Source organism: Elephas maximus, chromosome 2, assembly GCF_024166365.1.
Source record: "Elephas maximus indicus isolate mEleMax1 chromosome 2, mEleMax1 primary haplotype, whole genome shotgun sequence".
In the NCBI taxonomy this organism is placed as follows: Eukaryota; Metazoa; Chordata; class Mammalia; order Proboscidea; family Elephantidae; genus Elephas; species Elephas maximus.
Window position 1 is genome coordinate 2481621 of NC_064820.1, and position 18123 is coordinate 2499743.

General features: G+C 44.4%; 1 protein-coding gene across 1 annotated transcript in view; it reads left to right on the plus strand.

Annotated features, from left to right (window-relative positions):
• SEMA5A (semaphorin 5A) overlaps window positions 1-18123 on the plus strand; it is a 553896-nt gene that overhangs the window by 186520 nt on the left and 349253 nt on the right. The window contains exon 2 of the mRNA XM_049860605.1: window positions 48-244. Within this exon, the coding sequence (XP_049716562.1) occupies window positions 124-244 (121 nt within the window). The 5' untranslated portion in view covers window positions 48-123. The remainder of the gene's footprint in view (window positions 1-47; window positions 245-18123) is intronic.

Sequence of the window (18123 nt, forward strand, 5' to 3'; positions counted from 1 at the left end):
GCCCCTGAGCTCAAGTTAACCCAAGCCTTCTCTTCTGTGTGTTTTAGGCAGTTTCAACAGATGACGGGAAGACGAGCTTCTGGTTAGAGGATACCTGCCTGGAGTCAAGGCCTCCTGTGTGCCATGAGGGGCCCTGGCTTCATCGCCTGGCTGGTCTCCAGCCTGGGCATGTGGAGGCTCGGCCAGCCGGCGCGGGAGCCTTCTCAGTGCCAGCGGGCGGAGCACCCGGTCGTCTCCTATGAAGGTAAGAGGCCAGCAAGCTGGGCGGCAGAGCCCGTAACGCAGACTCCGTGCTTGGTGACGGAGGTGGCACTCAGAGACACAGCCACCTCTCCGTCATTCTGTGACTCTTGTTTTCAGAAACGGTTTAAAATAGGGGTGAAAATAAGAAACCCTTCAAAGCAAGAAGTTCACATCCCCAAAGTGATCATTGGTGGGGACCCACTTGGGGCTACAGTGGTTAAGCACTTGATTGCTAACCGAAAGGTCAGCAGTTCAAACGCACCAGCGCTCCAAGGGAGAAAGATGTGGCAGTCAGCTTCCATAAATATTCATAGCTTTAGAAACCCCATGGGGCAGTTCTACCCTGTCCTATAGGGTCTCTACGAGTCGAAATCCACGTGATGGCAAGGGGTTTGCCATCAAGTTGATTCCAGCTCATGGTGACCCCAAAGGTGGAGTCCCTGGGTGGTGCAAATGATTAAGCGTTGACTGATGACCAAAAGGTTAGAGGTTGGAGTCCACCCATAGACTCTTCTGAAGAGAGTCCTAGTGATCTGCTTCTGAAAGACTTTTAATATTTATTAATCATTAATTTATTAATTATTTTAATATTTAATATTTCAGGTTGGGTTTGTTTCTCTTCAAATTACTATTTTTTAAAAACATTTTATTGTGGTAAAAACATATAAAAAAAACATATATAACACAAAATTCCCTAGTTTGACATTTTTTGAATGTACAATTCAGTGACGTGATGACATCAGTCATGTCGTACAACCATCACCAGTATCCCTTGCCAAACTTTCTGCAAATTATTTTTTAAAGAAACTGAGTTGTTTGTCCTGTAGAGTTTCCCACCATCTGGATTTTGCCGATTACATCCCACTGAAATGTCTTTCTGTCTTGAATATTTCCCGTAAATTCCTTGCGATATCCAGAGGCTGATTAGATTCAAGTATGGAGCCCTCGGGCTGGACTGTATCATGGATCATATGGAATACACCCGTGGGAGGCAGACGATGTCTGTGTCTCAGCCGTCGCCCATGGTCACCGCCTAAACCTCCTGATTCATTGCGCTATTGTTCATTGCTGTCAAGTCGACTCTAACCCATGGTGACCCCACGTGACAGAGTAGAACTGCCCCATACGGTTTTCTAGGCTGTAATCTTTACAGAAACAGATTGCCACATCTTTCTCACACAGAGCCACCAGTGGGTTTGAACCACTGGCATTTTGGTTCACAGTCAAGTGCCTAACCACTGCGCCACCAGGTCTCCTTTTAGCTGGAATACTCATATATAAAGTAACTTCCTTCATCCACTGTTGGAATATTCTGGGGGTACAACTCATATAGGAAAGGCAGAATAAACGCTTTCCCCCCTCCTACCAGTTTTTTTTTTTTTTTCTTTAAATAAACCATCATCAAAGGAGACCAGGAAGAGTTTGTTTATTTATTCATTTTGTTGTACTTTGATTACGAGAATCATCACTGACACGTGGATTTAAAGATAGGCCATGTCTTTGAGTCCATTTCAGTTTTATTTTCAGAGATGCTGAAATGGTCTCGTTTCCAGCCCGAGGGGGCTTCATGAGTTTGGCTCCTGAGTTCTTTTGACAACAGCCCTGCCGTCTTTGAGAGGATCCTTACCCTTTGGGATAGCAAGGTGTCCTAGGTTCCTCTGGTCCACTTCCTTCTGTAGACCCCAGCGTCAGCCACCCTGGCTGGTCTGGGCATGAGAGGTGCTCATGGAGGGCCTTGGTTGGGCCTTCTCAGGGGACGGACACAGAACAAATATTTTTCAAACTAAAACACACGGTAAGCTCCTCCTGACCTGTCAGTTCATTGCTAGGCCCCAGGGGATTTCTTAATCTCTCCCTTGGTCTGTGTCTTTTTCTCCTGGGAGCAGAATCCAGAGTGCCACAGGGCCCCCCTAATTACTCCTTTGCCTCTTCAGTGCCCACGGAGTCCTTTCAGAAGGGCAGTTCCTTGCAGCCCTGGTCGTCTTTGATTACTGTAAACACTTCCTGATGGTTTCTTTCTCTTCTCTTAGTCCTTGGGGTATGTATTTCACTAGGGAATTAAAACAAAATTACTGGTTTGAAATCACTTGAAATTATTTCCTTGTGTGTGGTTTTGCCACCACCTCGAAACCCACTTAGCTTAATTTACCTCATTTTGCTTTTGATTTTTAGAGATTTTTAGGGTTTACATTTATATTACTATGTACTGTTTCCAAGTCAAGTCAATGAAACATGGGATGTTTGGAGAAATCTAGCTTCTCCTGGTTTTCTTCACCCCATGCTTTCTTTCCACATTTAGCTTTTTCTTAGAGCTTATGGTTCATGCTTCTTCATTAGTATAAATTAAGCAATTTATTGTTAGGTGCTGTGGAATAGATTTTGACTTATGGCGACCTCATGTGACAGAGTAGAATTGCCCCGTTGTGTTTCCCAGGCTGTAAACTTTACAGGAGCAGATCGCCAGGTCTTTTCTCCTGTGAAACCAGTGACGGGCTTGAACTGCTGATGTTTTGGTTAGTAGCCAAGTATTTAATGGTTGCTCCACCAGGCTTCCTTAAGTGAAGCGATCTGTGCCTATACACGTAAATATGCTCTCCTCCCTTCATTTCTTAGAGTGACTGACTGCCTCAGTTTCCTAAGATGCCATAACATTACCGCAGAGTGTCTGTCTTTAAAGGACAGCAATTTATTATATACTTCTGGAGGCTGGGAGCCTGAATTTGGGCTGTCAGCAGGAATATGCTCTTTCTGAAGGCTCTGGGGGAAAGTCCTCCCTGTGTCTCCCAGCTTCTGGCATCACTGGATGCTCTGTGGCTTGTAGATGGTTCTTCATGCTGTCTTTCCCTAGGTGTGGCTATTTCTATATCTGTCCTTGTCTTTTATAAGACGCCGCTCAGAAGGCAGTAGGATTAGGAGCCATCCTACTGTAGTATGACTTCCTTAACTTATAACATTTTCAAAGACCCTATTTCCAAAAAGGTCACGTTCACAGGTACTGGGATTAGGACTTCCCCATATCTTTTTGGGAGACACAGCTCAATCCATAATCGTGGCATTTGTACAGACCCTTTTCCACCTAGCGCATTTTTCTTAATGGCAACACAGGAGACTCCCTAGCAGTATATAGAGATTTTAGTCACTCCTTTTTAGAGCCACAAGCTCTACAGTACATAGACAGACTGTCATGTATTCAGCAGTGCCCTGTGGAGACATGGTTAGGTTGCTTCCTGCCATTTGCAGTCACAGATCCTGCTGCAATAAATAGTGCCTCCTACTAACATCTCTGAATAGTTTTACAAGGGTCCCACTGGTGTGGCTTCCCAACCCTGGGATTGCTTGGTCAAAGGGTAAGTGCAAGTGGGGTTGGGCTGGATATCCTGACCCCCCCCACAAAGGTTGTGCCAGTTTGCATCCTCATTGCCTGGATGCCCGCGTGTGCCTTCTTCCCACCTTTCCACTGGGGTGCATTGTTGGGTGTCGTGATCAGTGCTAGTCCCACGGTGCATAAACCGCATCTCAGTTATTTTCAGTTTGCATGTTTTTGATTTTGGGTGACTACCCAGCAAACATTGACTCGGTACCTGTTGTGTACTAGGCTCTGTGCTAAATATTGATGAGATAGAAGCGAAAATCCTTGTCCCTTTGAGGACGTTTAGAGTGTGTTAAACTCGGTAAACCAGAAGGACCATTGCTTTGTGCTTGCCAAGGCCCCACAGCAGGCATCCGTGCTGGGTGCCACAGGCCCCTGGGGAAGGGTATCCACAGCGGGCTGCCTGGTTTCTAGGATGAGGAATGCCAGGGCCGAGTCCCAATGGTTGTTAGAGCTTGCTTGAGAAATCCATGGAAGGGAGAGGTTCAGGAGAGGACCACAGCGAGCGGGGTGGTGGCATAGGTCTGCACGTGGAGTCCTGTAGTCTCGGGTTAAGTCACCGGTGAGGAGGAAGAGGGGGTGCGGCTGCAGTGGTTAGTGGGGATCCCTTAAGGAAGGGCATTGAAAGGCGTGGAGGAGAGCCCGACCTGAGGCAGCCGCTGGGATCAAAGGAGCAATGATGAGGGGCAGACGTCGGGGAGCAGAAATGTAGAGAAGCTGTGGATATTAGAAGCTTGAAGAAAGTGTAATTGAGAATTTAATGGATGAAGGGCAAGATGGGGGAGGAGGCCTGAGTGTGGCCCCCAGGTTCCTGGATGTTGATTTCACCTGGAGTAAAGAAGGAAGAGGCCTGCAGGGGTGAGGGAGCGAATGATGAGACCCACAGAGCTGAAGACCTACGGGCCATAAGATGGAATAGTCTAGTTGAGAGCAGGTATCATGAGGACAGAAAAGGAGGGTTTCCCCAGAGAGAGGTGGCTGTCAGGGTATCTGACGGTGCAGAGAGCCCAAGGCAGGTGTGGTTGGGCCAGAAGGTAGGGGACCTACCTGAGCCTGGTTTGCCTGCATGCTTCCAATTTAGGAATTGAAAGTCTTACGTCCTGGAAAACCTGAGCCACCTGGATGGTCACTGATAGAAATTGAATTTTGTCCCCCAAGGAGACATGTTGAAGCCCTGACCCTTGTATCTGTGAACGTGAACTCATTTGGAAATAGGCTCTTTGAAGAAACACCTATCAGTTAAGTTCCCATAAGGTCATGCTGGAGCAAGGTGGGCCCTAATCCCATCTCGTGTCCTTATAAACAAGAAGAAGCACAGAGAGACACACAGACAGAGGGATGATGGACCTGTGACCAGCAGCGTCACTGTGGGGGTGTGGAGGGTGCACACAAGGCTAATAGTGTACACTGATTTACTTTTTGGACCTTCTAATGTGCTCCAGTCAGAGCTGTCATCATCACCCAGTTACAGTGACGCGTCAGATCGCGTGGTGAATCACATGCTTTGCAGCGTGGGCTGTTGTTTTTGTTGCTGCAGGTTTTTATAGTCACGGATTTTGTCACATTCTCTGGTGTTGTAGCTACAACATTGTGGTCAGTAGTATTTCTGAACCTATGTCAATAAGTTTTTTGAAATGAAGTAATAATTAAAGGAAAAAAAAAAGGAGGAGGAAAATAAAAAAAAGGCTTCTGCTTGGTTGCTAATAATGGTGTAACTAACAATGTTGTAATCCAATGTGGAAAGATTTTACCAAACAGTTGTTGTTACTATTCATATAATCTAAGAAACATTACATTTAAGCAGTTTACAACTGTATTTACCACATATTGTTCTGTGATTAAAATTGATAATAAACATTTCTAAGGATTCCGTATGGTCTGGTATGGGAAGAGGTCCATGGGGTGGGTGATACCAACCCCAGTGATGCCGCTGCTTGTGAAGATGGAGGCAGAGACTGGAGTGATTTTTCTGCAAGCAAAGGAACACCAAGGATTGCTGGCCATGCCAGAAACGAGAAGAGGCCAGGAAGGATCCTCCCCGTAAGCCAAGAAACGCCTGGAGCCACCAGAAGCTGGAGAGAGGCACGGAACAGCTCTTCCCTCAGCCCCAGAAGGAACTGACGTAGCTGATACCCTGATTGAACTTCCGGGCCCCAGAACTAGGAGACAATGAAATTCTGACCTTTAATTCCACCTGCCTTCAGTGGCTTTTGTTAGGGCAGCCCCCCTCCCAGAAATCCTGGCATCCATGGTGTTTGCCTAGACAGTTTCAGGGCAGTGACTGGGCCGGAAACCAGACGGTGGACGGTAGAGGAGAGAAGTGTGGTAAGAGAGAAGTGTTGTCTCAGCCAGCCAGGGACATGAGGACAGAGCATGGCTTTTGGGAGGACGTGAGCTACTCATCCTTCCGTGGTATGGGAGGAGCCAGGTGACTGAAGAGGAAGTGAGAGCATCGCTTAGGCAGAGTTCCTGGGGCTGTAGAAGGCAACGGGACACTGGGTGCAGAGGGGGATTAGCTCGCAGGAAGCCTGCCCCACCTCCAGGGAGCCTGGGGGAAGGAGGCCAAGGCACCCAGGATGCAGAAAAGTTAGTGGGTGGGTGTCCGGAGGTGAGGGAGTTCTGAGCACCGCCATGTTGGTCTGAAGGTGTGGGCAGGCCCCTGGCCACAGTACGGGGGCTTTAGGAAGGAAGTGCTTTCTCTGGAGAAGGATAAGAATGTAGATCAGAACCACGTGAATCGTTCATGGGGGATGTTTGGCTCAGTTGGTGGTCCTTCAAGTGTTCCCATTACAGCCAAACAGGTGGCTGCCTTCATGCTCTGCGGACACGTTGTTTGTAAGGCACGACTCTCATAGTAGGGTGGAGCACCAGTAAGGGAGAAATAAAGGAAGAAGACTTGAATCATTTCACCTTTTTAAATGCAGATTTCCATGCATATTGAAAATTCCATGATTTCAGGCTAAAACTGGAGGCAGTCTTTGCAAGAGCTTGCCAATGACCTGGACTACCACCAGGGTAACATCTCCACACACCTAAGCATGTTCTGCCGAAGTCTCGATTTGGTTTACCTGACCAGGCAGAAGATGCTGGCAGGACCGTTCCTCCCACCCTCAGTGAAATACTGGCCACTGTGGGCCCCCCTTGCCTCTCGGAATTCATTGCTGAACGTGCTCCCACAGCTTCCTGTGTTTGCAGGCTTACTCCCCCTACTGCCTGTTCTGGAGTATTTATCCCTGGTGGTACAACGGCTGCTGGAACGCTCTGACCCGTTATAGACGCCCCGCTCACACTTGCATCCTTGTCACTTGCTTAAATGTCTGCTTCAGTAACAAGAAGGAAATAGTGACCCTTCAAAGCAGCGCGTTTCTCAGCATGCTTGCCGAGTCTCATAACCATTTCCGAAATTAGTTCTAAATGCTTAATGTCTACTTAAGGCGAGAGTGCCGTACCCTGCTTTTGTTTGTTTATTGATTAAAGTTTACCCAGCATGCCTGCTACCTAGAGAAGGTCCTCCCATTATATGAGCTGGTTTATGGGAAGTGGATCCACACTATGCACAGATAGGCTGCCAGTGGGTAGGCTCCCACACTGAGGCCTTCTTGCCGTCGAGCCTTAGGATCATGACCCCACTGGAGGCCTTCCTTTGGTCTTAGCTAGCAGCATTTAGGGGTGATGCCCGGGGAGACCCCTGCAGGATCAGGCGGGTGCGATGGATCTCCACTCCCAGCAGCCTGCCGTCTTTCCCCCTCAGTCCTTGGTGCCCTTGTAGAATGCCTCCCTACTTGTGGGTCCTTGACAGTGGGACACTGGGTTGTTTTGGAGCAGATGGGAGAGCTGTGTAGAGCCGTGTACAACTTGCCGCAGAGCTTGGGGAGGGCCTCTGAGGGCAGTGATGTGGGTCTTCCAGGCTGGACCCTTTGTTGGGACTGGGCTGGGAAGTCATTTAAGCAGCTGCCAGTGTGCCTGCAATTAAAAGAGCCATGACTGAATGTCTCCAGTGTGGGGTTCTAAACTTGGGCTCTGTGCCTACGCCTTACCTTCTCAATAGTACAGTGGCATTCCCACCGTGCATGTGTCTGTGTGTACGTGCTCCATTAAAAGCTTTGATTTGTTAAATGCTGACAATAGAGGTGTGTGATGCTTTCAGTAATTCTGTATTGGCTCTCCTTCACGTTGAATTGCTGAAATCTCAGCCCCCTCCACCTCCGAGGGGCTCCCTTGCCCTGTCCGCTGTTTACTTCCACTGACTGCCGTGTCTACCCATTTTCCAGTCTGGTCTTCCCCTCCCGTGGCTTTGCACAGGGTCTGGGCACTGCTCCCTGGAGCTGGAGGAGACAAAACCTGGGCAGCTGCAGACCTCCCAAGGCTCAACAGACCGCAGCCCCTGAGAAGGCAGGGATGGGGGCCCTGGAGGGGCCGGGACAGCCGGTCCTGCAGTGCATCTGCGTCCGTGACCCATGGCTCCGTGCATGTCCCGTGGCTGCGTCTACCCGCATGAATGCATACGGGCCTCGTGGTGGCGTATGTGTCCTATGACTGCATGCTTGTCCCTGTATGTCTCATGACTGCACACTCATCTCGTGACTGCATGTGTGTCCCACAGCAGCATGCTGAATAGAGCCCTCGAGCTGAATGGCTTCAGCATTTCTCCCTGCCCTCTGCTTTCACACCTCCGTAAACGTGCACTGCAGCATGGTTAGCACCTACCTTCCCACAGGAATATGAGAAAATTCACTTAAATTAAGAATAGTCCGATTGTGGGAAATTGATTTCAAGTATACTGTTTTCATATGAACCTGATTAAAGCATAGCAAGACGGTGGTAACTGTCAAAATTGTCTTGAAGTCAACACTTTTCTTGGGAGAAGTCAAAATTTACATAAACCGCAGGTGACTGGTTCCCTAAGGAGCTGTAAGCCATCCTCCTGTGAGTTCACTTGGGGAGGAGACATGGTCTTATAGGTGCTTAAAAAGTTCTTTGCTTAATAAACAGCTTGACTTTTACTGTCACAGCATGAGTGAATGTTTTGTATAATATAATGTCACAATCACAGGGGCAAAGTATTGGCACCACGTTGCCCGGTACTGCTGGTCAGGGAGTCCCATAGTATAATTCCTAGGCCCTGGGATCCTGCTAGGCTATGCTGATGGGCAAGGCTGGCAGGAGATGAGGAGGCTGGAGAGACAGTGGAGGTCGTGCTTATGCCCTGGGAGCACGGGAGGAGAGGGTGATTCCGACCTCAGGGAGCGGGCATTGCTGGTTGGGAACCCTCCCTTGAGTCAGCGAGGCCAGAAAGAGCAGCGTGTGGACAAGTTCATGGCTCCAGCCCAGCTTGTTTAGCCATGCCTCGCCTCTGTGCACCAGGCCTTCTTCCTTTGGCTCTTCGAGGCCCTGTCCTTCTTTGTTTTGATTTTTTTCCATTCTTACAACACCTTTACAACCAATTTCCTATATTCAGTGGTCTCTATTTGAACTTCTTAGGGTATTTTCTATTTTTCTGACTGAACCCTGGCTCATTGAGCCAAGACTTAAAGGCAGTAAGGGAAGAAGCCACATGAATAACTGGGGGAAGAGCCTTCCAGGCCAAAAAGAGCATGTGCAAATACCCTGGGGCAGGATTGTGCTCATCAGGGGTGAGGAACAAAGGGAGACCAGGACAAGCAGACTGGAGTGAGTCTGGGGGAGAGTAATGGGACCTGAGGTCAGAGGGGTGATGGGGCCAGGTCCTGCAGGGCCTTTCAGGATTTTGGCTTGTCTTTTGAGTGTGACTAGAAGCCATCGGGAAGTTTTGAGCAGAGGAGTGATGAGATCTAACTTATGCTTTGGTACACGATCACTGTGGGTACCGTGCTGGTGATTGACTGAACTGCGGGGGATGTAGGACAGGGCAGGAGCTCTGGTGGTGCAGTGGGAAGCTCTTGGCTGCTGAGTGAAAGGTCAGCAGTTTGCATCCATCAACCATTCCATGGGAGAAAGATGGGGCATGCTGCTTCTGTAAAGATTACAGCCCAGGAAACCCTCTGGGTTATTCTCCTCTGTCTTACAGGGCTGCTATGAGTTGGAATCAATTTAACGGCAATGAGTCAAGGCAGGAGACCAGCTTGGAGCTGGTTGGTGGTCCAGGCTGGAGGGGATGGTGTTAGCAGTGGACATGGGAGCAGTGGTCACATCCTGGATATGGTTCCTTTCAGCTTGTATGCGTGCTGGGGGAGAAGAAGGACAAGAACAGCTCTCAGCCATCTGGTTGGAGTGACTGGAAGAGCGGAGGTGCCATTACTGAATGTGGCAGTCTTTTGGGAGGCGTGTAGGAGCTCAGTTTTGGAGATACTAAGTTGGGATGCCTCTTTGAGCCCAGTGTTGATGTCCAGTGGTCAGTTATACCTACAAGTCTGGAGCTCAGGGCAGTGAGTGAGTCAGCGGGATATGGAAGGCATTTAAAGCAGTGAGCCCCAAGGAGATCTCCAGGGGAGTGAGTGTGGAAGAGGAGAAGAGGTCCGGCAGGTGAACCTGGCACAATGAAGTACCAGGAGGTTTGGGGATAAGAAGGACACAGCGAAAAAGATGGAGAAGGGATGGGCCAAGATATCCTGTACGCCAAGTGGAGGGAGTGTGTCTTCAGCAGATCCTAGCTGGCTAAAGTGCAGAGATGGCTCTGAGCACCAGGAAATGGGCTGATGTTGATGTACCAGCAGGAGAGGTGTACTGAGGCACTCAGGGCCCAAGTCTCCAATCCTAGGACCATCTGGTGGATGAAGGCAGTTGATTTTCATTATTCAGAGATTGCATAGTTGAGAATTTGCCTACTTGCTGAAATTTATTTATAACCCCAAATAAATACGTGTGGTGCTTTCATGGTTGTTCACCTCAATGCACAGAGCAGTGAAAAATTTGACTCATCTGATGCGCCCATTCCCAGCTGAGGCTGAACAAGGCAACACTCTGCCTTCTTGTTTCAGCTCTCATACTGTAAACAGGGGTCCTTTTCAGGGTCCATTTGTTGTTGTTGTTAGGTACCGTCCAGTCAGTTCCGACTCATAGTGACCCTGTATACAACAATATGAAACACTGCCCGGTCCTGAGCCATCCTCACAATTGTTTTCAGGCTTGAGCCCATTGTTGCAGCCACTGTGTCAATCCACCTCGTTGAGGGTCTTCCTCTTTTCCACTGACCCTGTACTCTGCCAAGCATGATGTCCTTCTCCAGGGACTGATCCCTCCTGATAACACATCCAAAGTATGTAAGACGTAGTCTTGCCATCCTTGCTTCTAAGGAGCATTCTGGTTGTACTTCTTCCAAGACAGATTTGTTTGTTCTTTTGTCAGTCCATGGTATATTCAATATTCTTTGCCAACACCACAATTCAAAAGCATCAATTCTTCTTCAGTCTTCCTTATTCATTGTCCAGCTTTCACATGCATATGAGGCAATTGAAAATACCATGGCTTGGGTCAGGCGCACCTTAGTCTTCAAGGTGACATCTTTGCTTTTCAATACTTTAAAGAGGTCCTTTGCAGCAGATTTGCCCAATGCAATGTGTCTTTTGATTTCTTGACTCCTACTCCATGGGAGTTGATTGTGGATCCAAGTTAAATGAAATCCTTGACAACTTCAGTCTTTTCTCCGTTTATCATGAGGTGTTGCATGTTGGTCCACTTAGTGGCACGTTTTTTCTTATTTTTGTGCTTTGTGTTGGTGATTTCGCTGTTTAAAATAGCCCCCAGCACAGTGCTGAAGTGCTGTCTAGGTTTCCTAAGCACAAGGAGGCTGTGATGTGCCTTACAGAGAAAACATGTATGTTAGATACCCTTCTATTCAGGCAGTTATAGTGACGTTGGCTGTGAGTTCAGTACTGATTAATCAACAATACAGATTGAGTAAAGTGCATTTAAACAGAAACACATGCAAAACAAGTTTATGTATTGATCAGTTGATGAAAACATTGTGACCAGAGGCTCACAGGAACCTAACCCTGTATTTCCCCTGGAGGAGTGGTTCTGTATTCACTAATTCGGCATTTGCGGTGGTTTGATAGAATATAATTATTGTGAATAATAAGAATTGGTGGTATTTGTCAGGTGTCCCAGGTCATCTTAGAACAAACCACACATTTTGAAAATGAATATCACCTGAATGATGGCCAAAGAACGAACTGTCCTGTGTCATCTTTTTTTTTTTTTTTTTTTTTTATAATAACTTTTATTAAGCTTCAAGTGAACGTTTACAAATCCAATCAGTCTGTCACATATAAGTTTACATACATCTCACTCCCTACTCCCACTTACTCTCCCCGTCTTGAGTCAGCCCTTTCAGTCTCTCCTTTCTTGACAATTTTGCCGGCTTCCCTCTCTCTCTATCCTCCCATCCCCCCTCCAGACAAGAGTTGCCAACACAATCTCAAGTGTACACCTGATATAATTAGCTCACTCTTCATCAGCGTCTCTCTCCCACCCGCTGACCAGTCCCTTTCATGTCTGATGAGTTGTCTTCAGGGATGGTTCCTGTCCTGTGTCAACAGAAGGTCTGGAGAGCATGACCGCCGGGATTCCTCTAGTCTCAGTCAGACCATTAAGTTTGGTCTTCTTATGAGAATTTGGGGTCTGCATCCCACTGCTCTCCTGCTCCCTCAGGGGTCCTCTGCTGAGCTCCCTGTCAGGGCAGTCATCGATTGTGGCCGGGCACCAACTAGCTCTTCTGGTCTCAGGATGATGTAGGTCTCTGGTTCATGTGGCCCTTTCTGTCTCTTGGGCTCTTAGTTGTCATGTGGGCTTGGTGTTCTTCATTTTCCTTTGCTCCAGGTGGGTTGAGACCAATTGCTGCATCTTAGATGGCTGCTTGTTAGCATTTAAGACCCCAGACGCCACATTTCAAAGTGGGATGCAGAATGATTTCATAATAGAATTATTTTGCCAATTGACTTAGAAGTCCCCGCAAACCATGTTCCCCAGACCCCCGCGCTTGCTCCGCTGAGCTTTGAAGCATTCATTTTATCCCGGAAACTTCTCTGCTTTTGGTCCAGTCCAATTGAGCTGACCTTCCATGTATTGAGTGTTGTCTTTCCCTTCACCTAAAGCAGTTCTTATCTACTGATTAATCAATAAAAAAACCCTCTCCCACCCTCCCTCCCTCCCCCCCTCGTAACCACAAAAGTATGTGTTCTTCTCAGGTTTACTATTTCTCAAGATCTTATAATAGTGGTCTTATACAATATTTGTCCTTTTGCCTCTGACTCATTTCGCTCAGCATAATGCCTTCCAGGTTCCTCCATGTTATGAAATGTTTCAGAGATTCGTCACTGTTCTTTATCGATGCGTAGTATTCCATTGTGTGAATATACCACAATTTATTTACCCATTCATCCGTTGATGGACACCTTGGTTGCTTCCAACTTTTTGCTATTGTAAACAGAGCTGCAATAAACATGGGTGTGCATATATCTGTTTGTATGAAGGCTCTTGTATCTCTAGGGTATATTCCGAGGAGTGGGATTTCTGGGTTGTATGGTAGTTCTATTTCTAACTGTTTAAGATAACGCCAGATAGATTTCCAAAGTGGTTGTACCATTTTACATTCCCACCAGCAGTGTATGAGAGTTCCAATCTCTCCGCAGCCTCTCCAACATTTATTATTTTGTGTTTTTTGGATTAATGCCAGCTTTGCTGGTGTGAGATGGAATCTCATCGTAGTTTTAATTTGCATTTCTCTAATGGCTAATGATCGAGAGCATTTTCTCATGTATCTGTTGGCTGCCTGAATATCTTCTTTAGAGAAATGTGTGTTCATATCCTTTGCCCACTTCTTGATTGGGTTGTTTGTCTTTTTGTGGTTGAGTTTTGACAGAATCATGTAGATTTTAGAGATCAGGCGCTGGTCGGAGATGTCATAGCTGAAAATTCTTTCCCAATCTGTAGGTGGTCTTTTTACTCTTTTGGTGAAGTCTTTAGATGAGCATAGGTGTTTGATTTTTAGGAGCTCCCAGTTATCGGGATTCTCTTCATCATTTTTGGTAATGTTTTGTATTCTGTTTATACCTTGTATTAGGGCTCCTAGGGTTGTCCCAATTTTTTCTTCCATGATCTTTATCGTTTTAGTCTTTATGTTTAGGTCTTTGATCCACTTGGAGTTAGTTTTTGTGCATGGTGTGAGGTATGGGTCCTGTTTCATTTTTTTGCAAATGGATATCCAGTTATGCCAGCACCATTTGTTAAAAAGGCTGTCTTTTCCCCAGTTAATTGACACTGGTCCTTTGTCCAATATCAGCTGCTCATACGTGGATGGATCTATGTCTGGGTTCTCAATTCTGTTCCATTGGTCTATGTGTCTGTTGTTGTACCAATACCAGGCTGTTTTGACTACTGTGGCTGTATAATAGGTTCTGAAGTCAGGTAAGGTGAGGCCTCCCACTTTCTTCTTCTTTTTCAGTAGTGCTTTGCTTATCCGGGGCTTCTTTCCCTTCCATATGAAATTGGTGATTTGTTTCTCTATCCCCTTAAAATATGACATTGGAATTTGGATCGGAAGTGCGTTAAATGTATAGATGGCTTTTGGTAGAATAGACATTTTTACTATGTTAAGTCTTCCTATCCATGAGCAAGGTATGTTTTTCCACTTAAGTATGTCCTTTTGAATTTCTTGTAGTAGAGCTTTGTAGTTTTCTTTGTATAGGTCTTTTACATCCTTGGTAAGATTTATTCCTAAGTATCTTATCTTCTTGGGGGCTACCGTGAATGGTATTGATTTGGTTATTTCCTCTTCGGTGTTCTTTTTGTTGATGTAGAGGAATCCAAGTGATTTTTGTATGTTTATTTTATAACCTGAGACTCTGCCAAACTCTTCTATTAGTTTCAGTAGTTTTCTGGAGGATTCCTTAGGGTTTTCTGTGTATATAATCATGTCATCTGCAAATAGTGATAACTTTACTTCTTCCTTGCCAATCCGGATACCTTTTATTTCTTTGTCTAGCCTGATTGCCCTGGCTAAGACTTCCAACACGATGTTGAATAAGAGCGGTGATAAAGGGCATCCTTGTCTGGTTCCCGTTCTCAAGGGAAATGCTTTCAGGTTCTCTCCATTTAGAGTGATATTGGCTGTTGGCTTTGCATAGATGCCCTTTATTATGTTGAGGAATTTTCCTTCAATTCCTATTTTGGTAAGAGTTTTTATCATAAATGGGTGTTGGACTTTGTCAAATGCCTTTTCTGCATCAATTGATAAGATCATGTGGTTTTTGTCTTTTGTTTTATTTATGTGATGGATTACATTAATGGTTTTTCTGATATTAAACCAGCCTTGCATACCTGGTATAAATCCCACTTGATCAGGGTGAATTATTTTTTTGATGTGTTGTTGGATTCTATTGGCTAGAATTTTGTTGAGGATTTTTGCATCAATGTTCATGAGGGATATAGGTCTATAATTTTCTTTTTTTGTAATGTCTTTACCTGGTTTTGGTATCAGGGAGATGGTGGCTTCATAGAATGAGTTGGGTAGTATTCCGTCATTTTCTATGCTTTGGAATACCTTTAGTAGTAGTGGTGTTAACTCTTCTCTGAAAATTTGGTAGAACTCTGCAGTGAAGCCGTCCGGGCCAGGACTTTTTTTTGTTGGGAGTTTTTTGATTACCGTTTCAATCTCTTTTTTTGTTATGGGTCTATTTAGTTGTTCTGCTTCTGAATGTGTTAGTTTAGGTAGGTAGTGTTTTTCAAGGAATTCATCCATTTCTTCTAGGTTTTCAAATTTGTTAGAGTACAATTTTTCATAATAATCTGAAATGATTCTTTTAATTTCATTTGGTTCTGTTGTGATGTGGTCCTTCTCATTTCTTATTCGGGTTATTTGTTTCCTTTCCTGTATTTCTTTAGTCAGTCTAGCCAATGGTTTATCAATTTTGTTAATTTTTTCAAAGAACCAGCTTTTGGCTTTGTTAATTCTTTCAATTGTTTTTCTGTTCTCTAATTCATTTAGTTCAGCTCTAATTTTTATTATTTGTTTTCTTCTGGTGCCTGATGGATTCTTTTGTTGCTCACTTTCTATTTGTTCAAGTTGTAGGGACAGTTCTCTGATTTTGGCTCTTTCTTCTTTTTGTATGTGTGCATTTATTGATATAAATTGACCTCTGAGCACTGCTTTTGCTGTGTCCCAGAGGTTTTGATAGGAAGTATTTTCATTCTCGTTGCTTTCTATGAATTTCCTTATTCCCTCCTTGATGTCTTCTATAACCCAGTCTTTTTTCAGGAGGGTATTGTTCATTTTCCAAGTATTTGATTTCTTTTCCCTCGTTCTTCTGTTATTGATCTCTAGTTTTATTGCCTTGTGGTCTGAGAAGATGCTTTGTAATATTTCGATGTTTTGGACTCTGCAAAGGTTTGTTTTATGACCTAATATGTGGTCTATTCTAGAGAATGTTCCATGTGCGCTAGAAAAAAAAGTATATTTTGCAGCAGTTGGGTGGAGAGTTCTGTATAAGTCAATGAGGTCAAGTTGGTTGATTGTTGTAATTAGATCTTCCGTGTCTCTGTTGAGCTTCTTACTGGATGTCCTGTCCTTCTCCGAAAGGGGTGTGTTGAAGTCTCCTACTATAATTGTGGAGGTATCTATCTCGCTTTTCAGTTCTGTTAAAATTTGATTTATATATCTTGCAGCCCTGTCATTGGGTGCGTAAATATTTAATATGGTTATATCTTCCTGATCAATTGTCCCTTTTATCATTATATAGTGTCCTTCTTTATCCTTTGTGGTGGATTTAAGTCTAAAGTCTATTTTGTCAGAAATTAATATTGCTACTCCTCTTCTTTTTTGCTTATTGTTTGCTTGATATACTTTTTTCCATCCTTTGAGTTTTAGTTTGTTTGTGTCTCTAAGTCTAAGGTGTGTCTCTTGTAGGCAGCATATAGATGGATCGTGTTTCTTTATCCAGTCTGTGACTCTCTGTCTCTTTATTGGTGCATTTAGTCCATTTACATTCAGGGTAATTATAGATAAATAAGTTTTTAGTGCTGTCATTTTGATGCCTTTTTATGTGTGTTGTTGACAATTTCATTTTTCCACATACTTTTTTGTGCTGAGGCGTTTTTCTTAGTAAATTGTGAGATCCTCACTTTCATAGTGTTTGACTTTATGTTAGTTGAGTCGTTACGTTTTTCTTGGTTTTTGTCTTGAGTTATAGAGTTGTTATACCTTTTTGTGGTTACCTCATTATATACCCCTATTTTTCTAAGTAAAAACCTAACTTGTATTGTTCTATATCGCCTTGTATCACTCTCCATATGGCAGTTCAATGCCTCCTGTATTTAGTCCCTCTTTTTGATTATTGTGATCTTTTACCTATTGACTTCCATGATTCCCTGTTATGTGTATTTTTTTTTTAATTAATCTTAATTTGTTTGTTTTTGTGATTTCCCTATTTGAGTTGATATCAGGACGTTCTGTTTTGTGACCTTGTGTTGTGCTGATATCTGATATTATTGGTTCTCTGACCAAACAATATCCTTTAGTATTTCTTGTAGCTTTGGTTTGGTTTTTGCAAATTCTCTAAACTTGTGTTTGTCTGTAAATATCTTAATTTCGCCTTCATATTTCAGAGAGAGTTTTGCTGGATATATGATCCTTGGCTGGCAGTTTTTCTCCTTCAGTGGTCTGTATATATCGTCCCATTCCCTTCTTGCCTGCATGGTTTCTGCTGAGTAGTCAGAACATATTCTTATTGATTCTCCCTTGAAGGAAACCTTTCTTTTCTCCCTGGCTGCTTTTAAAATTTTCTGTTTATCTTTGGTTTTGGTGAGTTTGATGATAATATGTCTTGGTGTTTTTCTTTTTGGATCAATCTTAAATGGGGTTCGATGAGCATCTTGGATAGATATCCTTTCGTCTTTCATGATGTCAGGGAAGTTTTCTGTCAGAAGTTCTTCAACTATTTTCTCTGTGTTTTCTGTCCCCCCTCCCTGTTCTGGGACTCCAATCACCCGCAGGTTATCCTTCTTGATAGAGTCCCACATAATTCTTAGGGTTTCTTCATTTTTTTTAATTCTTTTATCTGATTTTTTTTCAGCTATGTTGGTGTTGATTCCCTGGTCCTCCAGATGTCCCAGTCTGCATTCTAATTGCTCGAGTCTGCTCCTCTGACTTCCTAGTGTGTTGTCTAATTCTGTTATTTTATTGTTAATCTTTTGGATTTCTACATGTTGTCTCTCTATGGATTCTTGCAACTTATTAATTTTTCCAGTATGTTCTTGAATAATCTTTTTGAGTTCTTCAACAGTTTTATCAGTGTGTTCCTTGGCTTTTTCTGCAGATATCCTAATTTCATTTGTGATATCATTAAGCATTCTGTAAATTAGTTTTTTATATTCTGTATCTGATAATTCCAAAATTGTATCTTCATTTGGGAAAGATTTTGATTCTTTTGTTTGGGGAGTTGGAGAAGCTGTCACAGTCTGCTTCTTTAAGTGGTTTGATATGGATTGTTGTCTCCGAGCCATCACTGGGAAACTAGTTTTTCCAGAAAATCCGCTAA